The 22,315-nt window shown below is 38.4% G+C and overlaps 1 protein-coding gene across 4 annotated transcripts; it reads left to right on the top strand.

The window, feature by feature from the left end:
- Nucleotides 1-534: 534 nt before the first annotated feature.
- Nucleotides 535-19,977, top strand: LOC107749737 (histone-lysine N-methyltransferase NSD2-like). 4 transcript variants are annotated; one of them, XM_016564882.1, is made up of 24 exons: nucleotides 535-1,363; nucleotides 2,150-3,042; nucleotides 5,117-5,258; nucleotides 5,662-5,834; nucleotides 5,959-7,795; nucleotides 7,892-8,004; nucleotides 8,585-8,795; nucleotides 8,879-8,970; nucleotides 9,091-9,141; nucleotides 9,776-9,824; nucleotides 9,960-10,117; nucleotides 10,301-10,435; nucleotides 11,263-11,386; nucleotides 11,780-11,980; nucleotides 12,087-12,266; nucleotides 13,234-13,390; nucleotides 13,476-13,681; nucleotides 14,146-14,258; nucleotides 14,337-14,606; nucleotides 14,697-14,813; nucleotides 14,903-15,044; nucleotides 15,126-15,232; nucleotides 15,329-15,530; nucleotides 17,948-19,977. In XM_016564882.1, the coding sequence occupies exons 2-24, from the start codon at nucleotides 2,170-2,172 to the stop codon at nucleotides 18,616-18,618; spliced, it is 6,324 nt and encodes a 2,107-aa protein (XP_016420368.1). In that variant the 5' UTR covers nucleotides 535-1,363; nucleotides 2,150-2,169; the 3' UTR covers nucleotides 18,619-19,977. The 4 variants fall into 4 exon arrangements, with proteins under 4 accessions (XP_016420368.1, XP_016420367.1, XP_016420369.1 ...); XM_016564881.1 differs by having other exon boundaries at nucleotides 2,153-3,042; XM_016564883.1 differs by having other exon boundaries at nucleotides 2,153-3,042; nucleotides 9,963-10,117.
- Nucleotides 19,978-22,315: the final 2,338 nt, after the last annotated feature.

The following is a 22,315-nucleotide window of genomic DNA, read 5'->3' on the forward strand; positions in this document are numbered from 1 at the left end:
AGGATTTTAATCATAATATTTCATGGTAAATTATAGAGGCAGGGAGTGGGGACATGCAACAACTACTATTTCTTTAGTGTTCTAGGTAGTTTTTATTAATGATTTTAATTCTAAATTTTGCAGTTAGCTAAATGTGAAGACACTTTGCTTAATAATAAAATTTATTTTAGAGTTCATTTTCATGCATTTTTATACTTTTAATGTCCTGGGGACAGAAATGTTACCCATTCGGTGGAATGTCCCGCCTACTCTTTTATAATGTGGTTTCAGACATCTGTTCACATACTCTTTTTCCCTACTATATAGTAGTTAAGTAGGCAAATTAGAACGCAAATTAATTATACGTACGTCAGTGTCTCGCGAGAATTAGTGCAATTCTCGCCTACTCTTTTATGAATACAGAGGATTAACATACTTATTTGCTTGCCTACTGCTTTTTGCCTACTATGTAGTAGGGAAGTATGCCATTTCGGACGCAGCCAGTGGCTCTCCAGGACTGAAGTTGCCCAGCCCTGTACTAAGGTATACATGTTAAACCCGCTTGCCATAATCGTCTGACATATTAACACTTATGCGTGGCATGGCCTAATTTCCAACCACCCGCAAAACGCGCAAAGAAAACTTAGAAAATCAAGCATATCGGAGTACGTGCGTGTTAAACGAGACCAATAAATTGTGTTTTCTGCTCATACGATTTACTGTGGTCGGCTACCTTGCAAAGCACGAGCGGTCTCTCTAAAATGGAGGAAGTTACGCCTTTGTTAGGACAAGGAAACAAATGGCGTGAGGGTTAAAAAGCAAATGCTCACTGTTGTGTCTTCCATGCGCCCAACACGCACCGCGTCAACTGTACTGTATGCACGACGCGTTTGGGACAAAGTTAAACTTGCGTTTGCTTGCACATTGTCCACATGGATTTGCGTAAGTGAGAGATGTACCTGGGAAACAGTGAATCGGGTTAAGTGGATGTATACTGGGGGGTTGGGTGTGCTGTGCCGATTGGTCGCTCTCACCAGCACGCACACACACACACACACACACACACACAGTCAGGGCTTGTTTTAACACAAACAATGTGGGCAAAAAATCATGTATTTCAATAGAATTCGTGGCCGCTGAAAAACGTGCTTAAGATGCATTGACGTGGTGCTTCGGGGAAAAGTGACAGTCGATCAGTTTCATTCTCGTTTATTTATTAATCTCCATTTTTGATGTTGGAGAGAGAAATGAGTGCAAATGGGCCTACTGGTACAAATGCTGCTGGGATTTTGCAGATCAGCTTTCACAAATTGACAAAAAGTAACGCTACATGCTCGAATTTGAAGGGCTTTCCGGTGGTTTTGTCGTGACCGAGTCGTAAATGGTAAGAAACCGGCGATTTCTCTCATGTACCTTTTGTATTTGGTGCGTTTTTCATTTCCCCGTCGTGGGTGACTTTACTGCTGTAGGACTGTATGGGAACTGTTGATGCACATGATGATAATGTAACATACTTTGCCAGCGTTTTCACACTGAAATCGCGGCAGAGGTCATATTTAAACAGTCCAGTAGGAGCATATAGAAGTGTCTTTGACATGGCAATATATGTTGAGTTTTTCAAGCTTTATCTTTGTCTTGATGGATTCTTGACAAGACGGCCTACGAGGGTTGCGATTTTAAACCCGAGTAGCCACTCTGTTACAAAAACCAGTTTAAGATGCTAGCTATGTTTTGAAACATGATAGCTGGTTTCTAGCCGGTTTGAGATGGTTATAAGCTGGTCGACCAGCTTCCATGCTCCAAACAACATTATGACCACATAAAGCTGGCATCTGGTTAGCTGGTCAAAGATGGTCTTCCAACTTGCACCAGTTAAAAACAAGCTGGCAGTTTAAGCTGTGTTTTCAGCAGGAATATATTGCATGTGCATGTTGGTGTTTTGCAGCATTACAACGTTTTTGCTGTTAAAATGTCATGTTAATGTGTAATCAATGTGGTATGCTGCTTAATTGTTTTGAATTAGATTGCAGTGTTCCGCTTAATACACAACTCATTAGTGTTTTGTGGCCAGTTGCAACAAACCCCTTAGGAGTTAAGAAAAGCCTGAGTTATAATTCTATAGGCCATCTTATAAAAACATCTTCTAAAAGTATTTCCCTGTGTTTTGTAGCAGGACGGAGCCATGACAACATGAATCAGTCCTACAAAGTGGCTGGCAGGGATGGCTTGGAGTGTCATGGCGATCCACAGGAGACCAAGGCACTTGATAGCCGCATCAGCTCCTGTGGATACCAAAGCACAAAGCGGCAGGGGGACCAGGGGTCTGCCATTAATTTCTTAAACTCTGGCTACAAACTCTCCACATCGCCGTTCGCGTACAATCCGAGAGAATCCACCTCCAACTACAGTCCGTTGAGGAGACTTCAGGACCTGACCACTATGGTGAACCATGCTGACATGAGTTTGCAGGACAAGGACTTTCACAGGCGAAATAAATTGCTCATGCACAATCCCACTGGCGGAGGTGAGTTCGGAATAGGCCTTTATCACACGTCCAATTCGCAAGGAAACACTGACAGGACTACTATTCAGGATCTGGACAAAAATGGTTTCTCACCAGTAAGCTCTGATAGCTTGGAACATTTTCCATCCATCCCAAATGGAATTTTGCATTTCGAGTCGACCCTGTTTGATAGTGGGGACAGCAAGGATAATGAGGAGGAGGAGCATGATAGGGTTGATGTGGTGGCACCGTTTAAAGACACGTCAAATAAATGCCAGAAACGAAATCTGGCAAACACAAAGGCTCCTAGCAGCCACAGGCTGGACCTAAGTAAAAACAAACATGGAAGTTGTAACCTTGTTTCTAAAAATACAGTGAAGTCTGACCCTCCTGGTAGTCCATCACATTTGCCTGTCGAGGTCATGATGGAGGATTTTGACAGTATGGATGATTATTCAGACAGTGACTGTGATCTTCCCAGCACTGAGAACAGTGCTTCAATATTCAACTCTGGTCTCTCTAAAAGACCAAATTCACCCAGTGACTCCCATTCAAATCCTGTAAGATGTTTTTATGTTCATCAGATTTGTTTCGTTGTCTTTGTTTTTTTTTTCCTAACAGGTGTACAAGTTATATTGTTAGATTTTCCACCTAAGAATGCACTATTGTCCAGGAAGAAAATCCATAATTTTTTATATATATATACAGTGTATACGTGTATGCACATATACAAATACATATAAACTTCATATATATATATATATATATATATATATATATATATGTATATGTGTGTATATATATATGTATGTATATGTGTGTATTCATGCACACACACAGTGGGGTCCAAAGGTTCAAAACCACACTGACAATCTGTAATTCAAACCTTGAAATAACCTATTTTAGTAAAAAAAAAAAAAATGTTATGACCTTTTGTTAAAATTCTGAACAATTTCTAAGTCACTAATCTGGTAAACAAATTTGTGACATTGATCATGTAAAGTCATGTGTTTGTTTCCATTGAAGCACAAGGTGCTCTTTGGGACTTTTCAAATCATGCTGGATATCATAATGATCAGGATTTACTCAAATATGTGGAACAGCTCAAGTGCTTCTCTGATTAAAGCAACATAAAGTTGTTTTGTATTGGGAATCAGAAATGTAATCAGAAAAATGCTAAATATAAGCATTTTCACTAGCAGTCTGAGATTTTTGGATCCCACTGTGTGTATTATTTAAGTGTGCTTTTTTTTTTTTCTCACAAGAATTAAGAAATATCTGAAAATCAAATGTGCATTGTAACAAAGATCTTGGTACTTTTTTTTTTTGTTCACTTCAAGTAGAATCACTTCTGTCAGTTGACCAAAGTATCTGGCTGATGCAGGTAATTCCAAAATGAAATGTTAGTCTATCACTATAAAAGACTATTTGTTTAATTTGATAAACGTGCATTTTATAGCATAAGGGGTAATAAGTAGCACATTATTTATATCAACATAGTAATTGCATGGTACCTTAGCAATTAAAAGTATATTCTTTCTTTTTTCTCATCTTAATATGCAGAAACTCAACTCATTCATAGGTTGATCTGGCTAAACACTGGCACTATCAAAACATTGCTTTGCCACAACAACATTAGCTTAACCAGTATTTATTTATTTATTTATAGTTTGGCTTACTTGTTTGAAAACTCATTATTTTTGCAATTCAGTATGATGACATTTATGGTGTAGAAATTACACACTTCCACTTCAACAACATATTTGCTACTTGTAGGCTGACGTATGTTTATTTACAGTTGGTATTGCCCAGTTGTTTTTAAATTACAAGTTGTCATAGACGGAAGTCATTTGTATCACCCTCCCTCAAGCTGTACACCTCTTGAACCACACAGTTGAGTAGGAGCTTCATTTTTCCAGTGGAGCAGAGGTGTATGCTAAGTGCTTGTTGGTTCATACTTATTTTTTTTAAACTTATCTGACCACGATCTTTGTCACAGGAAGGACAAAGGCAGTAGTATGGACTAGATCAATATTTCATTCACTCGTGGGTTGCAGTTAGGTTAGGGCTGCACAATTCATCGAATTTCTAATCGTGATAATTAACGATGCCACAATTGCGTAATCATTCAAAGTGGCAATTAATCTTTCAAAGTCCACTTATGTTATTCTGCGTGCTTAATTATAATAACATTATAACAACATGCATATTTTTACTTTTTTTATTATTTAAAGAAGAAACCAATCCAATGTATAGTTGACATTTGAGGCTTAATACTAAAGAAAAGCAATACAATTTTTTCGGTTAGAGCGTTTTCAGGTTGTTTATTTTCATCTAAAAATATGGCATGCAGTTGCTTCAAACAATGGTATTAACATCATTCAATGCGAATTGTGATAATTGTAAGTAATATTTAATAATTACAATTTCAAGGGAATAATTGACAATTATGATTTTTTTTTTTACTCGTGCAGCCCTAAGTTAGATTGTCACCCACAAACAGCTCTTTGCAAGGTGAGAGTATCTGAAATGTTAAAAGAGTAGCCTAAACAAACAACTCAAGCTGTCTTGACTCATGTTAATGATGTTTAACGAATGTTGATTAAACTGACAACTTTTTATTTTAACCTAAAGTCCAACAGCCCAAAGAAGAAGCAGCTCCCAGGTATAAAGTACTCTGTAGAAGATGTCGTGTGGGCCAAATTCAACCGCAGACCCTGGTGGCCCTGTCATGTAACCACTGACCCACAGATTGAAGTCCACACCAAAATGAAAGGTGATATCTTTTGTTTTGATCACCTTTTGTATGACTATTCATAGTGGATGCCTAATTTCACGTGGGTGAGATGACATTCTATTGACATAATATGGTTATCGATTTAGATTTTTTTATGCACTTGTTCAACTTTTACTTAGAATTTAGAGTGTCTGCAGACCGTCTTTGTCCTAAAAGCAATAGAAGTTCTTCCACATGTATGTTGCAAGACAGACGACACACAGTGTAGATATTTTCTTTTTGCTGTGTTCAAGAAAGTAAATGCTCATGTTCTAATTTAGCACGTAACAAGATATTTAGCATTATTAATATTATCATGGAAACCAAAACGTCTTATAAGTTAAAACCATTCTTAGAACTCATTGTTGTCATATTATCACAGAATAATGGCATTTTCTTGCAGACCCCAGTCGTCGGCCATGCCGTCTCTATTTTGTCAGGATGTTCGGGGAGATCATAGACCAAGCTTGGGTCCCGGCAAAAGCCATTTTTCCTTTTGAAGGAGGTCATCAGTTTGAAAAACTGCCTGTACTTAGACGGAGAGGAAGACAGAAGGACAAAGATTACAAATACACGGTAAAGCTTTTGTGTGTTGCAAACTTGTAACTTTTTTGCTGTTATATTTTGAAAAATGAATGTTTATGATCAAATGACATTAATGCTTTTGATAGAAAGTTAATGAGTTTTGTTTATTCTACAGGTTCCTAAGCGTCTAATGCCTTCATGGAAAGCTAGTGTCTTGGAGGCAGAGGCAGCACTGACCAAGCGGTTAAATAGCGAACCTCCTTTGACTGTAATTCGGGATGTGCACATGCCTATTACAGAAGACAAGGCACCAAAAAGTCCTGCTTGCCCGACATCTACTACACAGTCCACATCATCAAGCTCACTTTTGTCCAATGGACTAGATGCATCCATTAAAAATAAAGGAAAACCTGGCACTGGAAGCAAAAAGAAGGCAACTAAGAAGAACAGCTCAACTGTGAAATCTCCTGTGAAACTAACTGAAAACTCTTTATCATCTAAATCATCATCAAACCCTTCATCAGACAGCTACAAACCTTCCACAGCCGCTGAACGGCACAAACCAGACCCCCTAGATAGTCCATATTCAGATATTGACTCTGTCCCGAGGATTCTTTGCCCCAAACGTTCAGAGGAATTGCCGCAGGAGGCGGTGGCGAAAGAATTGAGCACTAAACCTAAGAAAGTACAGCCAAGTAAAAAGACGAAAAAAGCCAACGTGGACAAGCCGGTGAAGAAAACAGAGGCTGGTTCAAAATGCACAACAAACAGTAAGCTAAAGAAGTCAACGCCCAAAGAAAAAACACTTAGGGCTACGAACTCCAGACAGAAGGAAAGCAGTTCCCCAGGGTCCTCAGATGGGTCTTTTGCCATGCACTCTCATTATTTTCCTGCCAGCAATGGCTTAATCTCAAGAGCACTTGCCGCCAGGAGAAAGACCAAGGAGAAAGATTTAAGTCAGGAGCCAGAATCTCGTTCACCATGTGCTGGTGATGAAAACTTTTTTTACAACAAGTGCTCATCCCCCACCGACCATTCTGAGTTGTCAAAACATCAATGGCAGGTAAAAACAGAGGCCAGTGAAGAGTCCACGGATGACTCTAACTCCCACACACCCCTAAACCCAACTCTTATTAAGTTTACCAGAATCCGAAATGAGAAAAATGGCATTCATAATGGACCTCGACATAAAGGTTCCAAGTCAGATGTGAATGAATCCTCCCTCAATTCCGTTAAAATCAAAAACGAGAGCATGATCTCAGACACTTCGTCTTCATCCATCACGTCTCCCTCGATCTCTCCTATGGATGCTTTCCAGGATATGAAGGAGCTTTCTTTCAGGTCTCTTGTCAAAGACGAATGCAGCTCAGGAGAAACTTCGCTCCTTGCGGATTCAAACTACAAATTCAGCACTTTCCTAATGCTCCTGAAGGATCTGCACGACAGCCGGGAGAAGGAAGGGAAACCTTTAACCCTCCCTCCCACATCTCCATCCTCTCTCATCAGGGAAGAACCTTCTTCTATCCCACCTGGAGAAGAAGCAACAAATGAGGTGCTTTATGAAAAGGACTGGAAGGCAATTGCGGATCAGAACAGTCGGCAGGGGAAGACGTCAACGCCAAAACAGGGCAAGGCCAAGCCGAAATCATCAATGAAAAAGGAGATGCAAAAACACGATGGTGGGAACAATTTAGTTTCTCCACTGAAAAAGCAGAACTCATCAGTAGGTTTGGATGCACTTGAAAAGAGTTTGCCTCTGCTAGGGGAACTTTCCAACTCTCACCATGATGCTGTTCCTGATGTCTGTGGCAAGGGCACCATCTCCAAGGTTGCTCCTAAAAAGCGGTGGCAAACATTTGAGTCTGGCATTGGGAAAAGCACCAAGCCAAAGAGCGATCCGGTTGGTTTGAATCAAGATGTAGTGAAGGAGTCCACAGATCTAAATGGAGTTTTCAAAGACAGTCTTGAAGAAGCGGCTCATTCTGACATCCCTGATAAAAAAGATGCTTCAGGTATCTTCAGGACATATTAGATTAAGTCTCAAAAGTTAAAAACCTTATCAATGTTTTGGGCTAAATTCAGTGAATTTTGAATTATTCTGTTCTCAGAAAACAAAAGGCTCAGAAAACCAAGCAAGAGACTGATTGAATGCAGTGAAGAATATGAGCAAATATTTTCCACAAAGAAGAAATCAAAGAAAACTCCCGAGTCCTGTAAAACGGTAAGCCAATTTTGCAACTCTTTACATTGTTTCTGTTGACCCAGTGGACTTCAGAAATTTATCTTTTTTTTTAGTATTGAATTTTTTTTTCAGTAACTCACCCATAAATGAACATTCTGTCATTATACTCACTCCCATGTCATTTAAAACCTATTTGACTTTCTTCCATGGACATAAAAGCAGATTTTAGATGTTATAATATTTTGCTCTTCTCCATACGACAAAAGTGGATACTATAGTTATCAGGCCACAAAAAGATCTATATAATTCGTAGTTCATTCATGCATGCATTCAATTCAAAATATTTAAATGCATGCAAGAGCCAATGATGTTTGGTGTCATTGACATTGACTTGTGGCACAACATGCAACACGAGGTGCCAAATTTGAATATACGCAAATGAGATTTGAGAGCATCGGCTATAACTTAAGGGTGCAACTTTACATACAGAAAGTACTAAAATTATGTCATAATTCAGTCTTGGATTAGGTATTCCGAACAAACTATAGGTAAAAGGTAATCCGAATGTGCAAACTGTATTGCTGTATGTGAATAATGTTATTTCATGCCTTTCCTGAAGGGATCTTGGATCGCCAACACTAACGTTGACCAGCCAGCACCTGAGCAGATCACACCTGATGCTTTAAGCTCTTCACCTGAAAAACCCTCTGAGCAGGCCACACCAGAGGAGCAGAAAGAACCAGCAGATAATCTTGTATCACCTTCAACACTGTTATCGCCATCCTGTGAAGGCCAATCACTAAACAGAGAGTCATGTAAGAAGAAATCTGGTAAGAATGTGTAGTTTAAGACACTTAACTTCACTTGTAAATGTCAGCTGTAGGTATAAACATATTTTATATTGCTGTTGCAGCACCCTCAGATAGAAAGAGACCACGTAAGACTGTGCTTAAAATTCTAGACTGCACCGTTGAGGGGGATTCTGTAAAGATCCCAAAAAAAGAGGTTAGTGTTAAATTTGTGGTGTCTATATGATTTCTGAAAAATTATTAAATGTTTTGGGGTCTTCTGTATTTGTTTTTACTCTTGTTGTTGTTGTTTTTCTTTTTACCTCTGTTAAATCAGGAGAGTAAACAAGTTATCAGCCCAGATGAATCAGATGTCAAAGATATTCAGGTAATGTTTTGGGGTGTGCTTTGTGGAATGTATTTTTTAGTAATGTATATAGTAATTTTAATACATTTGTAATACTTTATAATAAGTATACAGTAACTTAAAAATAATTCACAAACTATTAGTTTATAGTTAATTTCATAGTTTATAAACTGTATTATGTACATTAATACATTAATAGGTTATGTACAAATAGTGCGTTCTTCATTTATTGTCATGTAGTTAAATTATTATCGCTTAATTAGCTCATATGTAAAGAAATGTTTTATTATCCTTTGTTAACAACTTGTTAACAATACCTAACTCATGTACAGTATTTAAATCCGTAGTAAAGGAGTTGTTAATGGCTTATTAGAAGTAAATAGTTCTTACTTTAGATTAGGTCACAGAAAATACTAAAATAAAGGCAATAACCTACCTTTATTAGACATTAGCTGCATTAATAGTGAGCATTCCTAAAATGTTTACAAATACAAAAAAAAGCATAAATGTCTATCAGTTCTGTTTACAATAAAGCATTATTTTACATTTCTTTACTATTAATTAATAACTTTTTGATGTTTTTATGAACATCAAATAACATACAGTATAACACAAATATATATATATATATATAATTTGTATTTTTTTTTAACAGAAACAGGAAGAGCCTGGACCTACACCATCAAGCCCGTGTGCTGCATCAGGTTTGTTTTCTCATGTGCGACTCTTATCATTATATTCTGTCATCTATTTGTTGTATTTTATTGAGAATATTTTTGATTGATCCACCGTTCTATTTTCCAGAAATTTACAATCATGTTTATTTCTGTCATCCTTAGCAGCAGCTCAAAGTGAGGATGAAATAAGAACATCATCCCCAATCCAGCAGGACACAGCCAGTGTCTGCCAGATCCAGCTTGAAGGAGAGCAGAGCAGCCCGTCAAAGCCTCAGGCAAAGGAGTCACACACAAATGACGAGGACTCCCTGACCTCTGAGGTCATTATTATTAGCTGCACATTTTTCATCAACCTATAATAAATATGATGTCATCACTCACTCACCCTCGTGATTCAAACCTTATGATATATCTTCTTCTGTGTTTTGATTCATTGATTAATCATGCTGAGATATATCTCTATTTATAGAGTTATATAACAGTTTTTTGTGTTTAATTTTCAGGTTTTTGGTGCAGGACTCAATGACAGTGCTTTTTCAAGCAGAGATTCTTTATCAGGTGATTTAACAGGATTCTCGACCAATAGAAAATCAGGGGAGAAAGGTGGAGGTGCGTCATTGAAGGAGAATGTTTGCCAGGTAAAAATCCTGTGTGTGTGTATGTGTATATATAATATTATTATTATTATTATTATTATTATTATTATTTTTGCATCCAGCATTTGGTGTGTATATATTGGTTTGTGTGTGTGTGTGTGTATGTATGTATGTATGTATGTATACCAAATGCTGGATGCAAAAATAATAATATTAGATTTAGACAATATAATTTCACCTTCAGATATAGGTTTACTTTATGAACTTTATTTATTTGATTGGTTATATATTGATAAACGATACAGTTTAAACATTTGCCTTCACTGAGATTTTTATTTATGTATTTATTTTAAATGGGTACTTATTTAGTATAGATGGATTAAAATTATCAGAAAAGGTAGTAAAGACAATTTAGAATGTTTAAAATAAATGTTGTTTTCTACCTTTGTTCATAAAAGAATCCTTAAAAAAGACACTGTGTTGTGGTTTCCCCTAGCAGCAAAACTGTTTTCAACTGTCATAATAATAAGAAATCTGTCTTGAGCAGCAAGTCAGCATATTAGAATGATTTCTGAAGGATCATGTGACACTGAAGACTGGAGTAATGATCCTGAAAATTCAGCTTTGTCATCACAGGAATCAATTACATTTTAAAATGTATTGAATCAGAAAATAGTTATTTTAAAAAGTAATAATATTTCAAAATATTACTGTTTTACTGTTTTGATCAAATAAATGCAGCCTTGTGAGCTTTGAAAGTGACGTCTTTCAAAAACATTAAAAACCGCAAACATTTTTGAATGGTAGTGTTTGTCCTAAAAATTATCTTAGCATTCAGCATAAAACTGTTTTGGGACTATGTGTTGTAGGTATGTGAGAAAACGGGTGAACTGCTCCTCTGTGAGGGGCAGTGCTGTGGTGCCTTCCATTTGCAGTGCATCGGCCTCACTGAGACCCCTAAAGGCCGCTTTATCTGCCAAGAGTGTAAGATGGGTGAGTAACCAACAATAAGCAATATATCAGCCAGGCTGGTTAATTGGCCCATATTTGGCCATTTTGAAATGGTCAGGATTGGTTGATAAACAGTCCTCTTAACCAATTATCGAATATATTCTTCTTTGTGTATGTTTCGAAAATCTACTGACAGCATTGCCAATGATTAGAATTGTTTTCTGTTTTTAGAATATTCTAGTGAATTTTGAGTAAATAAGAACTCATTTCATTTTAGCAGTTATGTTTGTTAATTTTGTTCTTAATTATGATTCTAAGCATATATATACTCCAGTTAGGATATTGTGATGCACTCAAAAATCCAGTTGCAGTCCAAGATATACAGGTGAACACCTTCATTTCTTTGTATGTCTTTCCTGTTCTTCCTTGCTGTAGGTGTGCACACATGTTTTGTGTGTAAAACTCCTGATAAGGAGGTCAGGAGGTGTATGATCCCTGTGTGTGGGAAGTTTTATCACATGGAATGCATACTGAAATATTCCCCCACCGTCGCTCAGAACCGCGGCTTCCGCTGCTCCCTCCATGTCTGTCTGGCCTGCTACATCACCAACCCCGCCAACCCTGGTATTTCCAAAGGTGACTGTAATTCAGATGTTACATTTGAAAATATTATTTAAAAAATATTCAACGTATAACAAAAGCATGATTTTGTGTCATTGATCATAACTTGTCGATCTCACAGGCCGTTTGACGCGCTGCGTCCGCTGCCCTGTGGCCTACCACGCCAATGACTACTGTATGGCTGCCGGCAGTGTCCCATTGGCCAATAACAGCTTCCTGTGCCCCAACCACTTCACTCCACGCAAAGGGTGCAAAAACCATGAACATATTAACGTCAGCTGGTGTTTTGTGTGTTCTGAAGGTGTGTAGTCCAGTCCTCGTGGTTCCCTCTGTTAAAATTATTAGTGGTGCTTGCTAAGGCTATTATTTTCTAAGCAAGCAGACTTGCTTAGTTTTTGCCTGGTGAGTAATAAAAACAGACCCTACAACATCCAGCATCATGGCAGCAAGTTTTGCATTAGCAAGCACTAGGGGTGTAACGATTCACTCATTTTCTCAATGCATCAAGTACAAATCCTGCTGAAGCTGATGCGCTGAAACATGGATTTTTGAAGTGAGAATTGTTTGTATCGGTCAAGAATCAATTTAAAATGGAATGATTCATGATTTCGTGAATTTTTGGAGACAGTGCACTGCACTCTTTATCACCTTTTACTGGATCGTGCTCACTGTCCGTTCTGTCCTTAAAAGGGGTCCTATTATGCTCTTTTACAAAGTCTTGATTTTGTTTTGGGGGTGTACTAGAACAGGCTCTCATACTAGGTTGTTCGAAAAACACATTATGTTTGTTACGTTTGCAACGTGTGAAACGTTTTCTGAGCAGCTTTCCGAGCAATTCATGTTTGATCTCTCCGCAGGTGCAGATGACAGCGAAATAGTTTTGAGTCAAACATGCACAAATCGTTGATAAGTCTGCCAACGCATTGGTTGGCACTACTATTACCACTCCTACTGAAATAAAATGCTTTAATTGCATGAAAACCTTGCCACTATTTTCTAAAAGAGAAAATACAGAATCAAATCATTAATCGGAATCGAATTGAATCCCATTGTTAATTGAAATTCTACATTTGCAAAAATCATTCCTCATCTATGAATCGTCAGTTAAATTGATTTCTCAAAAAATTCACACCCCAAGCAAGTAACTTTCGCATGTTCTTCAGAAAATATAAAAATCAAATTTGTGTTATAGTGAGTCATGAGGACAGAGCAAAATTTTACTACGGTTGTTTATTACAATTACATTTGTTTTCTGTCTCTCCCTGTAGGAGGAAGTCTGCTTTGCTGTGAATCTTGCCCTGCTGCCTTTCACCGTGAGTGTCTGAACATTGACATGCCCCAGGGAAGCTGGTTCTGTAACGACTGTCGAGCGGGAAAGAAACCCCACTACAAGGACATTCTGTGGGTCAAAGTGGGCCGCTACAGGTTTGTGTGTTGTTTCACCAATACCATTTTCCCCTGAAAATTACAGTGCAGTGTTCACTGATGTATTTCTGACCTTTTGTTCCAGGTGGTGGCCCGCTGAAGTGACTCAACCAAAAAACGTTCCTGAGAACATCTGCCGCTTGAGGCATGAGGTGGGGGAGTTTCCTGTGCACTTCTTTGGCTCCAAAGACTACGTGTGGACATATCAAGCTCGCTGTTTTCCCTACATGGAAGGGGATGCCAACAATAAAGAAAAAATGGGAAAGGGTGCAGATGCCATCTATAAGAAAGGTAGTTTTATGCAATAGCAGAATTCTAAAATAGTCAACACAATCAAACACAATTAACTAATTAGGTGCTATACTAACAAGCGATTTATCTGTTCACACTGTGCTTCAAAACATGTTTGCTATCTAAAATATGGCTATGTGGACTGGGATTTTGGACACATAAATATATGACGTTTTGAAGCTGGTTTGGAGAAACTTGAGATGGACTTCTGTAACATGGAGGAAATCTGATTAATCTTCTGTTATCTTGACACGTTATCACATTATGAGTGATTATGACAATGAAAACAAAATGTTTTTTATAAAAGTTTGTCGCTATAGAAATGTGAGGTTTTAATTGATGTAGGCTTTTATGATACCACTTCAAGCCTGCCAGTTGTAGCAACTATTGATTAGCATTTACAGTGTGGATTCTTTCAATGTTAAGAGTAAACCGGTTTAAAGAACCATTTTTCTTTTTCTCAGCTTTAAATGAAGCAGCCGAAAGATTCAGGGAACTGCAGGCGGAGAAGGAGATGAGACAGCTTCAAGAAGACAGGAAGAATGACAAGAAACCTCCGCCATACAAACACGTAAAGGTAAAATAACAAATGCTCAGATTGTGACACTGATCTCATGTTGTTATCTCTCATGCACACTGATCGATTTTCACTCAGGTGAACAGACCGATAGGGAAGGTGCAAATCATCACAGCAGATCTGTCTGAGATCCCACGCTGCAACTGCAAAGTCTCAGACGAGAACCCGTGTGGCATTGACTCGGAGTGCATCAACCGCATGCTAATGTACGAGTGTCATCCTCAAGTGTGTCCAGTAGAGGAACGCTGTCAGAACCAATGCTTCACCAAACGCCAGTACACTGAGGTGGAGATCTTCAGGACGCTGTTGCGTGGTTGGGGTTTACGCAGTGTGTCTGACATCAAGAAGGTGGCCTATTTTTACACACACACACACACACACACACAGATTATTATGTCTCTCTTCCCCATTTAATTACATTACGTTACTCCACCATAGGGAGCTTTTGTGAATGAGTATGTTGGAGAGGTCATTGACGAAGAGGAGTGTCGAGCCAGGATCAAACACGCACAGGAAAACAACATCTGTAACTTCTACATGCTCACACTGGATAAGGTCAGTCACCTGGGGTGATTCTCAATCCTGATTATCCTGATGTTCCCCACTTATCTTGACACTGGGCTCTGTTTTCTGTGTATGTGCAGGATCGGATAATAGATGCAGGGCCGAAGGGAAACCAGTCGCGTTTTATGAACCACAGCTGCCAGCCGAACTGTGAGACACAGAAGTGGACGGTGAATGGAGACACCAGAGTCGGGCTTTTTGCATTAGAGGACATTCCTACAGGTGAGTTTGAATCTGAACCAGGTAATATGGTGCTAGAAAGTGGGTGAATGTTTGTTTAATAGATTTGTTGGCTGTTCTCAGGTGTTGAACTCACTTTTAACTATAACTTGGAGTGTCTTGGTAATGGGAAGACGGTGTGTAAATGTGGAGCGCCCAACTGCAGCGGATTCCTTGGTGTCAGACCAAAGGTATGGCATGCTTTGTGTATTATATTCAGGGTTAAAGTTGGTATATGTCATTATTCATATTCCGTCATACTCGGTGTGATCACACTTTCTCTTCAGAATCAGCCCTCATCTGAAGACAAGGTGCGGAAACTGAAGAAGAAGGTTGCGGTGAAGCGTAAGAGCCAGTTAGAGGTCACCAAGGAGCGGGAGGATGAATGTTTCTACTGTGGTGATGGAGGGCCGATTGTGTCTTGTAAGAAGCTCGGCTGCCCCAAGGTCTATCATGCCGACTGTCTGAATCTGTCCAAGAGACCTGCAGGTGAATGACTCAAGAACACGAGTCTCTTGTATCTAATTTGTTTTAACAAGTTTCATTGTCTTAAAGGGATAGCTCACCCAAAAATGAAAAATCTGTCACTAATTACTCACCCTCATGTCGTTCCAAACCTGTAAGACCTTCATTCATCTTGGGAGCACAAATGAAGATATTTTTGATGAAATCCGACAGCTTTCTTACCCTGCATAGACCGCAACGCAACTGACACATTCAAGGCCCAGAAAGGTAGAAGGACATTGTTTAAATAGTCCATGTGACATCAGTGGTTCAACCGTAATTTTATGAAGCTGCGAGAATACTTTTTGTGCACAAAGAAAACAAAAACAATGACATTATTCAACAATTTCTTCTCTTCCATGTCAGTCTTCGACGTGCGTGCGTGAGTACCACGACGCATGCGTGTGATGATGCTGATGCAGGAGCCGGCGTTCTGACGTAGAACGTCCATCTCTCTTTTGCCGCTTTTCCACTGCATGGTACGGCTCGGTACGGTTCACTTTTGGGGGGGTTTTCCACTGGGTACAGTACCTGGTACCTGGTACTTTTTTTAGTAACACCTCAGTTGCGGTTCCAAGTGAACCGTACCGTTACCAAAACGTGACGCGTAAACTGCAGATCACGGATTGGCCGGAGAGAATCGTCACTAGCTGCGTCACTGAACTTGAGACACAAACACAACAGAACCTCTAGATTTAAATCAGCACAGCCAGCGAAGGATCGAACGCAACTGTTTTGAACGAGCGCACCTTTTTTTAACAACCAAAAAGTGGCTGTTTCGTTGTCTGTTGAGGAAGTACAGACGTTCCTCTCGTTGATAGCAGAGGAGCGGATCCAGGGTGAGCTTGATGGGGCGACGCTTAATGAAAAAGTTTTTCAGGAGTCGCGGCAGTAGAGGCGACACAACTATAACGACATGTGAATAATCCCTCCCACTCTAAAGCGATACTAAACGCCACTAGTTCATCTGTATATTCTGGTTCAAATAAATAAGGCTGGGCAAAAAAACTGCAAGTCATCCACTCTGTCAAAACCTTCAGACATTTGTTTACAAAGACTGTTTTATGTACAGCGTGCATCTTTTTCTGCTTGTAAACAAGGCGCAGCGCATCAGATCGGTGGGTCTTGCGTCAGCAGCACCACACGCATGCGTCGTGGTACTCTTGTAAACGCACGTCGACTGACACGGAAGAGAAGAAATTGTTGAATAAAGTTGTCATTTTTGTTTTCTTTGCACACATAACTCGTAGCTTAATAACATTACGGTTGAACCACTGATGTCACATGGACTATTTTGACGATGTCCTTACTACCTTTCTGGGCCATAATTGCGTTGCTGTCTATGCAGGGTCAGAAAGCTCTCGGATTTCATCAAAAATATTTGTGTTCCGAAGATGAACGAAGGTCTTATGGGTTTGGAATGACATGGGAGGGAGTAATTAATGACAGAATTTTCATTTTTGGGTGAACTAACCCTTTAAGGTTTTTGAGCATCACTCTGAAGTTTGATTATGAAGTATTTCTATCATGGTGAGCTTTTTTTTTCTTTTGTGTTTATGTATTTTGAATTGAAACAGGAAGTTGAGCTGGTCTTTTAAAAAAAAAAAAAAAAAAAAAGTGAAAGCCTTTAGTTTTACTCTGTTTAAACGTGTAGGAGAAATTTTTAACGTTTTGAAAGAAGTCTGTTATGCTAAGGTTGCAATTATTTGACCAGAAATATAGTAAAAACAGTAATATATTGTATAGTATTGTAACAAAATAAAACCATTTTAAATCTTTTTTTCCTTTTAATATAAAGTTTTATTTATTCCTGTGATGGATAAGTTGAATTTTCAGTAGTCATTACTCCAGTCTTCAGTGTCAAATCATTCTAATATGCTGATTTGCTGCACATGAAACATTTCTATGTATTATCACTATTGTTCTGCTTAATATTTTTGTGGAAATAGAAAGTTCAACAAAGTTCAATTGAATAGCATTTATTTGAAATAGAATCTTTTGTAACATTAATTATAACAAAGATGTTGCTGAATATGAGTAATAATTTCTTACTGACACCATAACTATGGCAAAACCATGATTTGCTGCTTGCTATTACTAGTTTGTGACAGGAAGTATTATACATTTGTTTTTTTCTTTATGGTTAAAACTATCAATAGAGGACAATAAACACATTTAATTTCCTGATTTCTGACCAGTCTATAGAGGCAGCATTAAATGGTAATATAAAACTTGAAATTTCAAGTTTTATCTGAAGTTTGATGTATATAAATATATTTTATTATTTTTTCAGCACTTTAAATGAATTTTATGTTAAATAATAGAATAACTCTCCCATTATTGGCTATTTGGTCAGCTCCAAGCTGAATCATAACTGAAGCTGCACTATATGCATTTTTCAGGCCGCTGGGAGTGTCCGTGGCATCAGTGTAATGAGTGCGGAAGGGAGGCAGCATCCTACTGCGAGATGTGTCCCAACTCCTACTGCAAACAGCACCGCGAGGGAATGCTGTTCATATCCAAACTGGACGGCAAGCTGTCCTGCAGCGAACACGACCCGTGCGGCCCCGATCCTCTGGAACCGGGTGAAATTCGAGAGTACGTGCCTGGTACACCTATCCTACCCCCTCTGCCCAATATGTCAGTGTCAGGCAGAATACCTCTGCCTGCCCTACCGCCTGCTGCTCCGCTCTTCATTCCCGCCCCCAACAGACCCGTGTTCCAAGCCCAAAGACACCCGTATGCAGACGAGGTGGTGGACAACGTGGTTTTGCCACCCTCTTCTCTTTCTAAGGACATCAAGGAGGAAGATATGAGTGATGAAGGTGAGGTGGTGGAAGGGGTGATCGGGGATGAAGGAGAAGAAGAAGGCCTTGAGGTTGTGGATGATGATGAAGAAATGGACTACGGAGGGATCGGATTCGAGGATGAGGAAGAAGAAAAGGTGGAACGTGGCGAGGACTGGGGAGATGAATTTGTGGATGATGACTTCGAAGACACTGAGGATTTAGGGGAAGTGGAGGAGGAAGACCAGGAATCATCATATGATGAGTTTGTCGAAGGAGAAAAGTGAGCTCTCCTGCATTTTTGCTTGACTTCTATCTCTCGCACAAAAACTCTCGCTCTGATGGGCACAGCCAGGTGACCTGTTGGGAAAGTCAACTGCCATTTTTACGGTCGGTGCTCAGCTGAATGCAAAACAATTTTTGAGAATGATGGACATGTGCAACATTCTTAAGTTGATGACGGTATCAGCTTGCCTTCTCAACCCAAGTCCTCTTTGAAAAGTCCATAAAGAGGGTTGGACCTGGTGCTGTGGGACTGATTTTTTTTTTCAGTCCTTTTGTTGGTATATAATTAGTGTCTGGTGCTCTTTTGTGCTTTTTTTAATTTTCCTCCTCAACGTGTTTACATTCTCTGATCTAAACCGAAAGATGACCTCACGGAGAGTTAAAATGGGGCACCACAAACCATACAGTTGTCTTACTTACGAACTCTGCATAGATTTTGATTACACTTCATTGACAGAGGAAAGAGAACTCAACAAAGCAGCAGATAACTAATGTTCAGTCCCTTCACCGGGTGATTGCAATGACATAGCCACATCATTAGGCCAAAAATAGCTTAAAGCTCCACGGGTCACGGTACTTGAAATGATTTCTTCAGGTCTGTCTGTTAGTATCACAGAGTGGTTACATGAAAATGAATAAAAGGAGTCCTAGTACATATTTTTCAGCTGATTTGTGAATAAAAAAAAAAAAAGAGTGCTACTATCAAAAAGGACAAGGAAGTATGACATTCCCAGCATCATCCTGCTTGATTTCAAACATGCACTTTTTTGTTGCATTTGTGTTTCTGTCATTTTACTTCACTTCTATGTCAAGACTAAAGAAACTTAGTAGTTTTAAGGTTTTGTAAAGTCTAGAGCAGTGATTGTATCACCTTTTATTCTCCATGCTTGTGGCCTTTGAGTCTTGAGAGCTTTTAGGAAAGATGAGTTTGTACTTCTTAGATAAGATGGATGTTGCATAAGGCCTTTTTGTACTTTCCCTAGATAATTAAATTCAACCACCATCTCAGAATACAATTAAAAAATCTCAATGCCTCATTGCAGTAACCATTCAGAATATCAGAGAAATTCCCCCCACCCCACGTTGTGTTACAAATCTGCGGGTTATGTTTTCTATGCGTCTATGAGCAGGTTAACTTTAAAAGGTGCCTCTGAATGTTTTGCACTCTTTCAGAGATCAGGAGAAATTTCAAAGCGTCATTTATATTCATGATGCCCATAACTTTTTGCCATTGATCGATTCCACGCTGTTCATTCAACATACTCTGTAGATCTGCCTGATGAAACTTATGGCAGTTCATTGTGGCTGCATTGACTCAAGTGATCATGTTTGCATTTAATATTTAAGGGATGCAGATGACCCCTTAAAAATGCATATTTAGACCAAAAAAATCGGGTCTTTCCCCAAATGATTTTTTATTTTCATTACAAATATATTATAATACTGGAGCCAATCTTTGTTTCCAGTAGTCATATTATGGTTTAATTTTGCAACATTATGATTTATGATCCTATATTAAAATTTCTCTCACCATCACTTGAATCTCAGACATTATGAAAGCACCTATTGTTTGCAACATCATTGTGCATCAGGTAAAATTCCTGATTGAAAAACTGCCTCATGTAATGAAGTAATGTTCATATTCACAGAACCTGTTTGGAATCGGTTTCCATCACTGATATTGTACAATATGTTTTCAATGCCTTTAGGCCTTACACTCATTATTTCTGGTTCTGTGACTCTTTGCAACCTAATCATGTGGATGTTTTTTTTTAAAAAGCTTTTTTTTCTTTATCATCATCATCATCATCAACCTTTGTACTTTCTTTTCTTAGCTCTATTACTTTTAAAGTCATACTTTTTGTCTCTTTGTATTTATGGTCTTTGTATAATCTTTCTCACTCGTTCTTGTGTTCCTTCACTCTAAAAAATGCTGGGTTATATTTAACCATAAGCATTTTTTAGTGTTGTTTCTTGTATTTGTTAAATCTGCTGCTGTGTTTCATCGCTATGGCCCCTTGATACCATGAACAAGACAAAATGTAGATGACCGTTTCCTGAGGACATTTGGGCAAAAGGTTTTCTGCCATGTTAGAGACACATGATTTTGTACTGTACCTTGTGCATAAATATAAGTAACATTTTACAATAGACAGCAGTTTCTTGTTTTTTTTAAATCAACTGTCCTTACAAGTTGTATGTAGATCAAACCAGATATAGTACTTCATAAATGCTGAGCTTTTAAAAAGAAAATGCACAACAATAATTGCTGACAATTAATGTTTCCTTGATCAAATAATTACACAATCAAGAGAGCATTACATATTTGTATACAAATGCTATCTTTCTTAGACATTTTCCTTGTTTTTAACACGACGTGTTATTGAAGACCAGCATGTTATAGTTGTAAAAAACTGTTATACGTTGCAATATAGTAGTAGTAGTACAATATAGCTACAAAAACACAATATAAAGCAAAAAAAGAAAGAAAGAACAGTTCCTTAAATTTATTCCTGAGACCTGCTCATTTAAATAAAAATACGAAAGAGACTATCTTTAAATGCCTGTGGTAGGTATCCCCCCCCTATTTTTAAGAAACACTGAATCCCATATCTTCGACCTGAAGACAAAAGCTCAAACTCATCATACAGCGGGTGCTTATGATCAGATGTAATTTTCATAGCTTTACTAAGGCATCTAGTTTGATCAATTTGTTCTAGGCATATCATAGAGATGCCAATTTGCTCAAAATTTTTAAGACTTTCATCAGCAAACTGTTTTGTTCCACCGTAGCATTTCCAAATCAGCACATGATACAAAAGGTCAAAACACTTTCAATAAAAGAATTATAAAATACTTTTAATGTGGAAGGCTTACATTATGACACCATCTTCCTAAGAAAGTATAGCCTTTGCTGACCCCTTCTGGAGTCTTTTAACTTAACTCGGTTTGTGGCTAGTCCCACACATAAATGTGGACACATACTAGATTTGGTTTTATCATATGGCTTGCCTATTGGTAATATTGAAGTTTGTGATGCCATTTTCTCTGATCATCTGCCGTGCTTTATAAATAAACTTTGACTTTGACTTTGACTTTTGTTCACAGCTTCAGTCCATTTATCCCACCTCAATTTATGGTCTAGGTAACCCGAGGTATTTATACTCCCCTTTAACAGTGGTCACACTCGCTGAGGATTCTTTCCTAAAATCAATACACATTTCTTTAGTTTTTAAAACATTTACTTAAGATTTGATGCATCACACCAGGTAATACATTTGTTTAAAAGGGTCCATGACTGTCCTCATCACCTTGGAGGAGACTAACCGATGCAGTATCATCTGAAAATGTAATTAAATATCTCCCTGAACAAGTACTCCTACAATTGTTTGTATACAAAATGAGCTGTAAGGGTGAGAGGACACAGCCTTGTGGAGAAGCAACATTCGTAATTTGTTTATCAGACAATGAACTACCCACACACACTTGTTGAACTCTGTTACTTAAGAAATCCTGCAACCACAAAATCAGTCCTCCATCTAGGTGAGAAATCTACAGATCAGGACAGATGGCAAGATATTATTAAAAGCGGAAGAAAAGTCAGCAAAAAATCATTTTCACAAGATGCGAGTAAACAATATGCAACAATGTTAAAATAGCATTGGCCACAAATATTATAAGGCCCATAACTCTTATGTA

This window comes from Sinocyclocheilus rhinocerous, unplaced genomic scaffold (genome assembly GCF_001515625.1).
Source record: "Sinocyclocheilus rhinocerous isolate Xijiao unplaced genomic scaffold, SAMN03320098_v1.1 scaffold860, whole genome shotgun sequence".
Lineage (NCBI taxonomy): Eukaryota > Metazoa > Chordata > Actinopteri > Cypriniformes > Cyprinidae > Sinocyclocheilus > Sinocyclocheilus rhinocerous.